This window comes from Nanorana parkeri, unplaced genomic scaffold (genome assembly GCF_000935625.1).
Source record: "Nanorana parkeri isolate BGI_ZX_2015 unplaced genomic scaffold, ASM93562v1 scaffold1006, whole genome shotgun sequence".
Classification (NCBI taxonomy): domain Eukaryota; kingdom Metazoa; phylum Chordata; class Amphibia; order Anura; family Dicroglossidae; genus Nanorana; species Nanorana parkeri.
The window spans coordinates 196,412-210,176 of NW_017307274.1; the positions used below are offsets into that span (position 1 = coordinate 196,412).

General features: G+C 43.8%; 1 protein-coding gene across 3 annotated transcripts in view; it reads right to left on the reverse strand.

Moving 5' to 3' along the window:
- Positions 1-12,763, reverse strand: part of TGFB2 (transforming growth factor beta 2) — a 114,314-nt gene extending 101,551 nt beyond the window's left edge. The window contains exon 1 of one of the 3 annotated variants that reach the window (XM_018567104.1): positions 12,415-12,763. In XM_018567104.1, the coding sequence (XP_018422606.1) occupies positions 12,415-12,763 (349 nt within the window). Of the gene's footprint in view, positions 1-12,372 lie in introns of all 3 variants that reach the window. The other 2 variants (XM_018567103.1, XM_018567102.1) reach the window with 2 other exon arrangements.
- Between the last annotated feature and the right edge of the window lie 1,002 nt (positions 12,764-13,765).

Here is a 13,765-nt window from a genome sequence, read left to right on the forward strand (position 1 = left end):
ACTTCTGATGGGCTAGAGGAAGCTCCGTCAATGTAAAAAAAAGCAAAAAAAAACCTTCCTGCATGCACGTGCTGAGGAAGGTACCAAGTGCACAGAGGTGGGGGGTATGCGACCTTAAAAACTACACTACACTGCACATTAAAAAAAAAATCTTGCTTGGCGCCCAGGCCTCCCCGGCCTCCTGGGCCCCTCACACAAGTACCGGCTGCACCCCGCTGATGGCGGTCCTGGCCGGGGACTCAGATCGTGACCCCCCCTGTTCACTTGTGGGACCCCATATGGGGTCGCGACCCACACTTTGAGAAGCACTGATCTATACCATCTTCACAATGTATAGTTTGCTTACATGGTTGTATATCCTGTACAATAGCCAATAAAGAATGTATTAAAAAAAAAAAAAAAAAGCACCTCTGACCTCCAAAGGGCTGAAGTTAAGGAACTGAACAGTTGTGGCCTAGTAATCATTAAAGCATTAGGTGCAAACACGAGGCTGGCTATGACCACTCTAAAACCAGTTATCCAGAGCCCCGGACTCCATGCACCTTTCTGCTTTATAGGCATAGATTTAAACTGGACCCATCATCAGATGTATTTTCATACAGAGTACTTGCAGTATAAATAAACTAAGTATGTTGGTATAAACACATCCAGGTATTTATAACTTCTGAGATTACAGTAGTCCCCCTGAGAATGCCCTCATCTGCTTTTCTATGCAGATTGATGGAGCCATCATTGTCCAGGCATCACCCAGGGTCGCCATTTACTTTCTGGAATGAGATGTCAGCGCAGGGATAACACAATCATGTAAATATTGGTACCTGTACAGATCTTAGCTGTGTTCAAAAATGGCTGACATAAATGAATGTGACGTACGGTCTGATCAATGGGAGAGGAGACGGAGGAAAAGCTTCCTCCTGCTTGCAGCAGACTGATCACGTCTCAGCCTAAGCAAAACAACTGGGATGGAGCTCACGGACTGCTTTTTAATGATAGCATTAGAATCTACAAAATAGAGGGAGACAGTACAGTTACAAAACAATTCAAGACAAGATAGTAATCTAATGGTTAGAGATGCACCGATACCGATACTAGTATCAGTATCGATGCCGAGTATTTGGGCGAGAACTCGTACACGCGCAAATGGTCCGATGCCTAGCATGATACTTCCGGTATCAGGAAGCCGAGCAGCGAGTCATTACACATTGGTACTCGTCCTCAATAATGAAAAAACAATATCGGTGCATCCCTACTAATTGTAATAAGTAATAGCCTTGAGGTGTTGAGTTGATGGAGAAGAAAAAAGTTGAGTTGATAAAGTTGAGGCAGTATAGGCTTCTTTGAAATGTTTTCAAGAATCACCTAAAGATGGCCAGCGTAGGAGATAGCCACACAGGTTGTGGTGGAGAGTTCAAGAGGATGGGACAGGCTCTGGAAAAGTTCTGGAGTTGACCATCGGAGGAGGTGACAAGGGAGCTAGAGAGAGAGGGAGGTGCGGAGAGGATGGTTTCTGAGATAATGGTGATGTAGCTTGGGGCAGAGTTCTGGATGGCTTTGTATGTTGTTGATTATTTTTATACCGTTTACATTGGGTGATGATCAGAAGCCAGAAGATAGATTGACAGAGAGGGGTGATGGCCTTTGAATGATTGATGAGGTAGATGAGTCTGTCAACAGCATTCATGATAGACTGAATGGTGGATAAGTCTTTATAGAGGTAGGCCTTCGAGAAGGGAGTTGCAGCAGTCAAGGGGAAAGCTATCAAGGGACTGAATCAGATAATAGAGACTAGGTTGGTGTTGTAGCTTGAGTTTTTTTTTGTTTTAAATGCTATACTGTTGATTTTTTTTAATCTGCATAAATAAATGTATAAAATGTCACAATATAAAGTCCACTGAAAAATCCACCTAAAACAGACACCACCATAAGCAGTAGGCTTTTGTTCTTAGTCTCAAGTGGCAGCATGAATATAACAGGTTAACATGATTTTAAATTGGTTCATTCTGCTCTGCAGCAATGTTCCCTTGTATCACATGTGATGGGTTCACTTTAATGCTATAAATAACATCAGTTTTCCCTTTACCTGCAGCTAGGAATTAAGTCTTGAAAACGATTACAGGACTATTACAGCTGTAGACTGAAAATAGTTTTGAAAACCTTCCAAAAAACTCAGCCTGTGAAACAGAAAAAGCTTTGTACATAGAAGCACAATAACGATCTTTCATCCTATATGACATGACACTCTGTGCTTTACTTCCTTGATGATGAGATTATACAGCCTGGATGTGCCTATAAAATGAAAATGAGCAGATCAAGATAAGATTCGAGATTACAGCAGTTGGTTCCACCCTTCATTCCTATACAAATCATTACCTGCATAGCAGCATGCCGCACTGCCTGAAGGAATACTCAGGCATTTCATGAATGGCAAGGCAAAAAAAATAAAAAAATCGAGGTGATGTCAATGTAAAGGGGTCCCCCTGTAAAGGAGGACCTTAAAGTGATATTAAAGGCAAAAAAAATGTCCCTCCCCCAATGTAAATGTTAGCACTTACCTTAAATGATGTCTCTTATTCTGGTCTTCTTCTTCTTTCCCCATGTTTTCATGTGTCCCTCCAGCGGTGCGACGTCACTCCGATCCAGCGCTGACTGCTCTGTCCCTCCCATCCAGCAGTGTCTGCATGCGGGTGCACGCGTCCATAGACTTACCTTGCGTCTCTGCTCGTCTCCCGGCCGAGAATCGGAACTGCGCATGCGCCCGCCCCAAGATCCTTTGCGGCCGTACGAGCAGTTCCTGATTCTCGGCGCGGGAGCGAGCAGCGATAACGAGGTAAGTTTAAAATGATTTCAAGCGTTTTTTGTTTTTTTTTTACACTTCTTGCCTATATCTACTGCTTGCTAGCAGTAGATATAAGCAAAAAAAACCGGAGGGTTTAGAACCCCTTTAAAGGATTATTAAACTATCGCATGTTTTTGCATATTTCTATTGCTAGCAAACAGTAGTTATATGCGAAATAAAATATTAAATTAAAAAAAAACATTTTCAAAGGGTTAAACTTACCTGTGTCTTTGCTGTGCGCTCCCGTCCGAGCATCTGACATTTTCTCGGGCGGCCGCAAAGGATCTTGGGGCGGGCGCATGCGCAGTTCAGATGTTCGCCCGGGAGACAAGGAGAGACACAAGGTAAGTCTATGGAGCAGTGTGGGACAGACTGCGTGGGACATGAGCAAGAGGTGGACAGAGGAGTCAGCGCTGGATCGGAGACTCACACCAGCACTGGAGGGACAGCTAAAGACTACAGGAAAGAAGGAGAATATCAGATTTAGAGACATCATTTAAGGTAAGTCCCTACAGCAGGATTGGGGAGGGGGGAAAAAAGTTTGACTTTAATGTCACTTTAACTGTAACACTTTGTTCCTCCTCATTCCCCTTTGAATCTTCACCTTCAAAATGTCTGTTGAGTTTTCCTTCAACATGTCTCATGCTCCTGTTACCTTCTCACTGTTTGTTGGTAGTTCAGAGGAAGAGCTCAAAGAAAGTATTATCTCCTTTCGGTTTTTAGCCTACAAACGTTTCAGAATCTTCTCTGTGACAACAGTTGTCCAATGCTGGCTGGCCACTCAATGCTCCATTTTGTTCTGTACCCATCCAGAGCAGAACCCACCATATTCCAGCATACTGTAGACAGCAGGTTAGTGCTCCTACTTAAAACTGATTTTAAACTTCAGTGTAGCAATACCTAAATCAGGTTAAAAAGCAAAAATGCCAAGCACACATACAATATATGGCAAACAGATTATGGATACCTTACCATCACGCCTATAAGAGCTTGGTGGACATAACATTTCAAAACCATGGGCATTAATATGGATCTGGGAAGATTTTCTACAAGATTTTGAAGTGTGCCTGGGGGAATTTCTGCCGATTCAGCCAAAACAGCATTTGTAAAAGCAGGTACCTATTGTCAGGATCCAGATTTCTAAAACCAGGTCCTCTGCTGTGCCTGGTGGTGGCTCTACCTGCTGAGCCACTCTGAAACCTTGGATAGCTCTTTGCCTGCTCTCATGTGTAATCCTCAGGTAAACCTAGTTTCTGCTCTACTCTGAACTCCTTGCTCCTCCCTTGAACTTCCTATTTTTAGCCATGCCTCTGCACTTCCTGTTTGCCAGATTATTGTGCTCCTGCCAATATCTTGCTTCCTGCTCCTTCTGTGATACAATCCTCTCATACTGCTAACCGAATACTGACCTTAGGCTGCTGACTCGCCGACTACTCTCATCGTCTTCTGCTTCATACCTGATACCTTTGACTACCTACCTCGGCTTGTTTGCTGACTATGCTTTTGCCTGCTCCTATACTACTACCGTCTGCTTGTTTACTGAACTCGGCCTGTTATACCACGAATTTGCCTGCTGTTTCCGCTACTGGACTCTGAGCCCGATTCCAGATCGTGACACCTATTTTGGATGAGAAGACCTGGCTTGTAATCAGTGTTCCAATTTATCCCAAAGGAGTTTAATAAGGCTATGCAGACCACTCAAGTTCCTCCACACCAAACCATGTCTTTATAGAGCTGGATTTACATACAGTAATTCTGAAACAGAAAAAGGCCTTCACCAAACTGTTGCCACAAGGTCGGAAGCTCACAATTGTCTAAAATGTCTTTGTATGCTGTGGCGTTAACAATAGCCTTAAAGGAGAACTATGGGGTCAGTGTTTTTCCCCATAGTTCTCTTTAACTATAATTACCTTAACTTATAATTTGGTCACTTATATCTGCATAAACCTGTCCCAGATATGACTAAGGAAAGACAGTATTTCTGTTTATAGGTGCCACCATAATGGAGATCAGACCATCACTAAAGCCCTCTAGTGCAATAATCCCAAGCATGCACCAATTAGAGTCTGCCTGCCAGTCTAAGCTCTTGGAGAAAATCACCCCTGGACTGCGCTGTAGGTGCAATGCTTTGACTTTGCTTAAAAAAAGTCAGAATCTGCACTGGTCTGTTCAGTAGACTTCTATTCTGCTCTATCACAATATATGCAATTAAAATGTGCAAAGTGTGGTGGCAGGTGCACTTTAATGCTGAACTCCTGGCACACAGCTATAGGTACAAGTTGCAAAATATATATAGGAGCTGTTTTACCCAGATGTATATTTCTGTACATGCTGTCCTGCCAAATACACATTCCAACCGGACATCACAGTCAGCTTCATGACCTGAATTTTCACTACTGCAATTAAGAAATACAGCTAGGTCGCCTCCGTGCCCCCAGGCTGTAAGTGGACAGAAAAAGAGCAGCAAGTGACTGACTAGGTCATCTCTGCGCATCTGGTGCAGCACATGCTCAACATGGCTGCTATTCCTGGCCCTCCCTCACCCAGCTCTGCGTTGCACACAAGGCTGATTCAGGTACTTAGAGGCTAGTTCAATTGAAAAATAAATCTCAGAATCTTTAATGGATATAGTGCATCACACTGAGTTTTTTTATGTTTACCTGGGGTTTAGTAGAATAAGACCCAAGGGAACTAAAATGCTGATTTAAATTCTTGTCTTGTCTTTTAAGAGCAACTACAGTATTTTTGCAGCAAGGAGCCACAAAGATAATGAAAAAACTTTACAACAAGCACTTACTTTTAATAAAAATAATTCTTGATGATAGAAGGAAGAATAGTTGCACGAGCTCCATATAACATGGCTTAATAAACAGTGCAGAGCACTAAGGGGCATTCACATGTCACTAGCGCCCCTAGATGGTGCTGGCGAATATAGGAAATTCTCATCAGCAGCATCTAGGGGTGCTAGTGCCATGCCAAGGGCATCTGCCCAGCTATATGCCACCTGGAGGTTTATAGACGAAGCCCTAAGTGTAAAGCGCAGTACCAATCACAACTCACATCCCTGACACATCATGACAAGGTGAATACCGATTGGCTGCTAGGGGTATGGCAATATACTGTGTGTAGTTATTGTTTTCTATGTGCCCTAGTGTTGACTGGCATTGATCAGATACTGAAAAAAAAACACCAGTCAACCACCAATGGTGTGAAAGAGCCCTTAAAAAGGAAATTTGTAAATAAGTCACAAGAATTTTGCTAACTAAATTAAAATATAGACAAAACTGTTTAATCATATGAACCCCAAACAAAATGCTTGATTCTTAATATAGGGTGACAGACGGGAGCGGTAAAAAGACAAAAGAGAGCGCTGAATCTTTTCTGGAAGTCGCCACAGAATTATCTACAATTACTTTAAATACCTTTCTTGTATAAAATTCCTTGCGAGATTGGCACCCTGCCACATCTACCAATCTTCACTCTATTTGTAGGGCGCCCTTAAGCCAAAAATAATATTTAAAGTGAAAGAAGCCTAAGGATATAGATCTGGTTGCTCACAGTTTTGCTTTTAAAGCTCAGCGATGCTAAAAATATCTCCGAGTGGCCTATCAGCGCAGCAATATAAAGCTGGGGAAGAGTATAATTAGAGCATACTTGCAATAGCTAAGAGACGCTGGCCCCGGCTTTCTAATAACGGCACAGCACCCGGCTTTCCCATGCCACACCATTCACACTGTGACCTTGTGCCTAAACTTAAACTGTTTGCTTAACTTTACTGCTTACACACAGCAGAATCCAAACATCTCACTAGACCACTTACTGGAGCAATGTCACCACGGGATCACATTCAACAGATTAATACACATACAGAGAGGTGCACCACGGATGATGAACATCTAATCCAAGATTACCATCTGAAAGAGAAAGAGAGATAGATAGATAGATAGATAGATAGATAGATAGATAGATAGATAGATAGATAGATAGATAGATAGATCAGGGGTGGACAAATTAATATGGCATTAGGTAGCCAGTCTGTCTAATCAAGGAGCCAACAATTAGCAAAAACCTCAAAAGTTATGTGCAGCTGTAATTTTTAAGGAGCATTAGCTACATGGCTCCTGGGATCTGTCCAGGCCTCAGACAGACAGACAGACAGACAGATAGATAGATAGATAGATAGATAGATAGATAGATAGATAGATAGATAGATAGATAAATAGAACCTCAAACGTTAGGCACCAGCTTTAATTTTTAAGGCGCATTGGCTACACGGCTTCTGGTATCTGTCCAGACATAGATCGATAGATAAGGAGATGGAGAGAGCAAGAGATTGCTGGAGAGATGGATAGGTGATAAACAGATTGACAGATCAACTGCCAACTCAGCAGAGATGGTTTGTCATCAACTGTCACTTTTATTGTCACCTCATCTGCCATTACCTCTTCAAAGCATGCAAGAAGCCTCCCAAGTTCATCAAACCAGCTTGCATTTTGGAGGCCGGTAAGATATACGGGGTGTATTCAGTTCCCAGAAAACACCACCTTTTGATTTATAGCCACGTTGGTACATTCCATATCTACCAATAAAGCTGGCATTACATTTTCTTGATGTTTTATCCTAATGTGCACTAACTCCAGTATAAGAAGGCAGCAGTGACATGCAATAACCCTGATCCGTTCAGCAAAGCTCCATAGCCCTGTTGTGCTCTCAGACTACAAACGTCTGTCGCCCTCTGTTGGCAGAAGCGGTGACTGCATGCAGATTTTCCCAACTCATCCCAGTTTGTTTTTCTTTTCTGAGCGAAAATATTATCTTTAAAGGTATGCAAAGAAGGAATCTGAAATATATGCAAGGCCTTGCCTAGTATTTATATTCACATGCATATATTACATATCAGTCATGTATGTTTGGAGAAAACTGCAGCTCGTCACTTTTTTTTTTTCCTTACAGCTGCACAGACACATATCTTCCTGGATAATTATTTGGTGACTACAGCTTATGAGGAAGGGGAAAAAAATCACGTTTGTATTTGAACACTCCATTCGGCTTCAGCAGGTAACAGGCATTTTTGCCTGGGGCAAATATGAGGGTGGAGTGTATTTATCGTATTGCTTATGAAATGAACCATGCTATAATAGCATCAAGTACAAGGAAGCAGCTTGACTGGTGTAATAACAAAAGAGATCCAGGTCCATGTGTATCTACAGAATTCCTTTTTTCAGCAAATGTTCTAGATTGTGCAGCTGCTGCACAACCTCTTACAGAACAAGTCTGGCAGTTCACCTGTAAGACAACTCACCTCCAGTCTGTCTGAACTGGCAGTGATTGTCAGCTCTGCCGTCCAAAATATTCGGCATTATCTGAGATCATTCAACTCAGCGAACTGTTCGTCCTGGGCAGCCAAGTCCCCCAAAAAATCGTCATTTCAGTTGTGTGGTTGCTGGCATGGTGAATCACATGCTGGCTTCTTTGGTGGTGAAATGTCGCCAACAGAAATTCAACTTCTGTCCAACAGCCGCAGCCATGACAAAGCCAAATGATGGTGTCACTCTTTCTCATGGATTATCCATGATGCAGGGTACACAAATAATTAGGTGATTCAGCTGCAAGAGAGTGACGCCATCATGACGGCCTTGTGGGGTCAGGCAGAGGGGAAATAACGGTTTTTGGTGGTCTTTTACTAAGAGAAAACCAAAAAGAAAAACATAGTCAAAGACTGCCAAGTTCTTGATTGAGTGTCAACCACACAGTAATATCTAGGACTGGACAAAGGAAATGATGACCATGACCCAGCAGTAGATACCCATCAGGTAGACAGTCGCCCTTGTCAAAGGTGGATTCTAACCCGCCATACTAAATGCATGTCCTTGTCATTACCAATTATCGTGTGTCCTCTACATCATTCTAGACACTCCAGAAGCAGATCCGGACAAACGTGGGAGCCGGCTGACCAATGCAAAATAAAATAGCAGCCCTACCTCCATAGAGAGTCCTCTCCATTGATGTCAATGGAAGCCTGTGTTTCCGAAGACTGGCTCTTTTAATGTTATTTATCAACCATTTAGGAGAATTAAGATAGCGAATGTTGCTATCTGTTCATCATGTATGATCAGTGCAATCCACGCCTGGCCAGCTTGTGACTGACAGTTTTATTGTTACATAGCTAGCCAGCAACGCACAGCAGATACATTGTAGCAATTACAATCACTGCTAGGAAGCTCAGTGATATATCATGCATCCGACACACCGATTGCTGCCAGTTTAAAAGCTCCCCATTGTGACCAGCTGAAAAATGCTTGGTATGTAGTTATATGGTATGAATTAAAGGGATACCCCATTCCAACAAAACATTGTCTATTTAAATCAGTGGACATCTCCTACCTACTAAGCTTTGGTTTCTTGCACCTGGTTGTCCCTGTTCCCAACTATTAGTATCCTTTTCTTCTATGAAGCCAAGAAAGTGGGTCTGTGAAAGCACATGCCAAGTGGACCTTGGTTCTGGACTCCGCCCTCTGTAGTTTTCTGGATGGGAGGCGGCACAGCAAAGAACAATCAGAAGCTACTGTACACTCACAAGACATTTGAACGGTCTGCTCAATAACAACGGATCATATAAACCTTAAACTTTGGCACAGAACCAGGGATTCCTAAATAGCATTAGCAGATCACTCTTTAAGGGCTTGAAGTACACGTACACCCAGTAAATAAACCAGTACTACCCTTGAGTAGGCCTGCCATGTTGGAACTGGAGGCCTGCAATGTACCATTGAGTACTCTAAGCATCCCTGCGGCCTCTAGTCTGCATTTAGATTCCTTCTTACATTCTAAAGCCTGCTACAGTAAAAAAGAGAGTTGGGCTCTCTCTCTCTCTCTCTCTCTCTCTCTCTCATTAAGTGGCCGTCAGCTTCTGCAGACTCCTCTGCCTGTCACCAGTGCTTCCCAGCTGCTCTCCACAATCCCATCCCATGCAAACCACTAAGGTCCTGCAGCACCTGACCACTGAGCCAGCTGCTAACTCTATCCTTTCTAAACCCTGGTGGGACTGTGGCAGCCTGAAAAGCAGCAAACACACCAAACAAAGACAGAAGCAGCTCCACGGTCAGCTGTGCGATTGAAGACACCGAACCCGAACGCCATGCAGAAGGTTCCAATTCAAAAATATGCAATGCTCATGGAGTGAGATTATGTTAGGATCAAATCAAGGAAAATACAGCGTCATAAATCTCCCTGATTAACGACAGGAGCTACCGAATGGGAAGACAAGCCACACAGCGCTGAGATTCAAAAAAACAAAGTGGAAATAACATTCTATTAAGGAATCTGACACATAGAAATGTGGAAACTACATACAACCTACACTCACATCTGAGGACAATGAATACAATAAAATAGGATTACCTCCATGGGATGTGTGTATGTGTGTGTGTGTGGGGGGGGGGGGTTGGGGGTTTATGGTGCTGGTGGAAGGTAGGACATACTTTATTTGCAACTGGGACAACAACAAAAAATTCATAGGGATGAAAAGAAACTAGCAGAGTGGAAGTGGGAACAGGAGTCTAAAAGATACATAAAGGAAAAACAAACATCTGGCTGTTTGTAAATTTCACTCATTTCACCTGCATGCATATTGAAGGCAATGCTGCTGAATGGAAAAGAGAGGGCAAAGCATCGTTGTGTATCTGAAACCATTTATTTTAATATAGAGCATCTGAAATATCCAACCGGGGCTGTATATAGAAAAGTAAACAGTGCATACAACAGCACCGGCAGCATGCCAAATAAACATCTGACACAGATGTGAGGACGCAGATAAAATACTGGCCATGAAAGCCTATGAATCGTATGCACAGTGACTGCATCCAGAGGACACAATGCACATCATTGATCAGAGTGTAGATTGTTCTGACTATCTGAATGCAGAATAGTAGAAATAATGCAGCTTTTAAGATAAGTAAATAAGACCCCCACCAAAAAGAAGAAATTAACCCTTATATATTAAAAGATATGGCTTTAGTACTGGCTGTACAGTGTCTACAATGAACAGTGATAGGTGGATTCGGAATGTCAGATAAACCTCTAAGATACAGAAAGAAACATCCTGGCTCTTGGAAGCAATCGGAACGTTCTGAATAAGTATTTGACTCATACATATGAGGAGACCAAAGGATTCATTGCAAATGCCTAGAAACCTCTGTTCAGGATCTAGAATAGAAATATTAAAGAGTATGTAGAGGGCACGTTACACACACATAACATCCCCAATTCCAACGTGGAACATTCTATGCAAAATTTTGGGGATGCGAAGTACAAATTTCCAAAGATAACATACAGAACGTTTCTGCTGGGAGGATATGGGTAGAACCTTTTATAGTATACCAATATTAGGAATTAACAGAAGTGCAGAGTACATGCTGCAGAAGTTGGTGAAGGCATACCTACATATCTCTCTATGGACAGTAGACAGGGGGTATAGCACCAACATGCAAAGGATTACTCAATGCAGAAGGTTCTATATATGCCACACAGAACCTTCTATAGTGCCATCCTGAAAGAGGCTGGACATAAGTAGAACATTCTCTAAGATCTTAGACTAGATAATGTGCTGGCATTGAGTACCTGATGGAGAAGTAGGTTAAGAGTTGCATTGCACCTACATATCTATGTATAGGAAAAAGGTATAGCATAACACCAGCAGACACACAATAACTCATTGCAGAAAGTTCTATATATGCCACACACAAGCTTCTTCCATGCCCACCAGAAAGCTACTGGAACAATCAAGAACACTCTATAGGACCACCTGGAGCTAGAAGATGTGCTGACACTGAGTACCTGCTGTAGAGGTTGGTTTAGAGTTGATTGCACCTACATATGGACAGTAGATGGGGGTATGGCACAGCACCAACATGCACACCATCACTCATTGCAGAAGGTTCTATATATGCCACACAGAATCTTCTTCGGTGCCAACCAGAAAGCTGATGTAACAGGGAAGAACTTTCTATACAATCCTGTGGAACTAGAAGATGTGCTGACACTGAGTATCTGCTGTAGAGGTTGAGTTGCATATTTATCTATGGACAGTAGACTAGACACCAACATTCACTCAATTCAGAAGGTTCTACATACGCCACCCAGATCTTCTACCATGCCAATCAGAAAGCTACTGTAACGGGGAAGAACATTCTATGGGATCATGTGGAACTAGAAGATGTGCTGACACTGAGTACCTGCTGTAGACATTGATTAAGAATTGTATATTTATCTATGGGCAGTAGACACCAGCATCCACTCAATGCAGAAGGCTCTACATATGCCACACAGAAACTTCTACCATGCCAACCAGAAAGCTGCTGGAAGTGGGTAGACGCTGGTAAATAAGCATGTGGCACATACAGATGGGTTGACACAGACTAAATCCTGGCTGGAAGAGATGGAACACACTATGTACAGTGCACAGCTATGGACAGGGCTAGGTGACACACATGGAGGATAGCTAAGTACATACAGTGTAGAAGGTTAAAATCACGTACTCTCCCAGTGTTCACGTCCAGGGGCTGAGTGAGGGCACTTACTTTCAGAGGGGAAAGGAGGGGGGAGGAAATCGATTTTGTAAACTTCCTTGGCATAATACTCCTCATCAGTCCTCTCCCTCTCGCACAGCAGAGCTCTCTGGTTGGCCTTCTCCTGCAGCAGGTCCCTGGTGCTGTTGTAGATGGAGATCACATCCTGGGAGACCTCCTCGGGCTCCGGGTAATCCTCCGGGGGGCTGGTGAGCTTCAGCTTGCTGAGGATCTGACCCCGGATCGCCTCGATCCTCTTGCGCATGAATTGATCCATGTCTAGGGTGCTGCAGGTAGACAGGCTGAGAGCCACCGCGGCCAGATCCAGGATGAGGACCACGCTCAGGAGATAATAGTGCATCTTCAGGGGGCTTCTAATAATAAGGGATCCAGAGACAGGAAAATACTAATATGTACAAAATCACTGCTGTGCAAAACTCAGATTTACTAAAAAAAAAAAAAACTTTTAGAGTCGCAAAGAAAAAAAAAAGTTTCCAAAAGTTTCTAAAAAGTTCCAAAAAGGTTTCCAAAAGTTGCAAAAAAAGTTCCTGAAAGTTCCAAGACAGTTTCCAAAAACAAAGTTTCCAAAAGTTACAAAAAGTTTCTCAAAGTTCCAAGAAAGTTTCCAAAAAGTTCCAAGAAAAAGATTCCGAAAGCTCCAAAAAGTTCCAAGAGAGTTTGCCCAAAAATTCTACAGGAGGTCCCGCAGCCAGGATCCGGTCAGGAGGAATCCGAGGAGTCCAAGCGGAGGGAAGGGGCTGCTGGTGCCGTCATGTAGGTGACACTCTGCTGCTGCTAGAGCTTCCTGGGCTGGGAGGTCCAGGGCTGCCAGGAGTCGGGTCCAGATCACCTCCACAGGGAAGCCGGGCTGCTGCTGCTGCTGGCCGGGGGGACACGGCTGGTGCCGGGGGCTGAGAGCTGCTGGAGATCCCGGAGCGGGCTGCATACAGCTGTGCGGTGGTCGGGTGCGGGGCAGATCCCCTCCAGTGTGCTCGGCTCTCGCTCTCTGTCTTCTTCTGCTCCTAGCTGGATGGTGTGCAGACCGTTAGGAGGCTCGCAGTCCGCCCCATGCGCCTCTCAGCACCGCCGCTCAGCCTGGGAGAGATAACAGGACGGGCTCTCGGGGCAGCACACACACATTTATAAGTCTCCCCGCACCACGTGTCCTCCTGCCACACTATGACGTGCTGCCGACTGTACAGCCGGGTTATGGGGGACACGGCACACAGGAGGGGACCGAAATCTGACAGCTGGGGACTCCCGGGAGGAGCAATCCCTGGCTTGTCATCCTGACTCTGCCTCCTTTCCCTTGCCTCTGTTTTATACTCCAGTCTCTGTCTTCTACTGCTGTCTTGTCATCCCT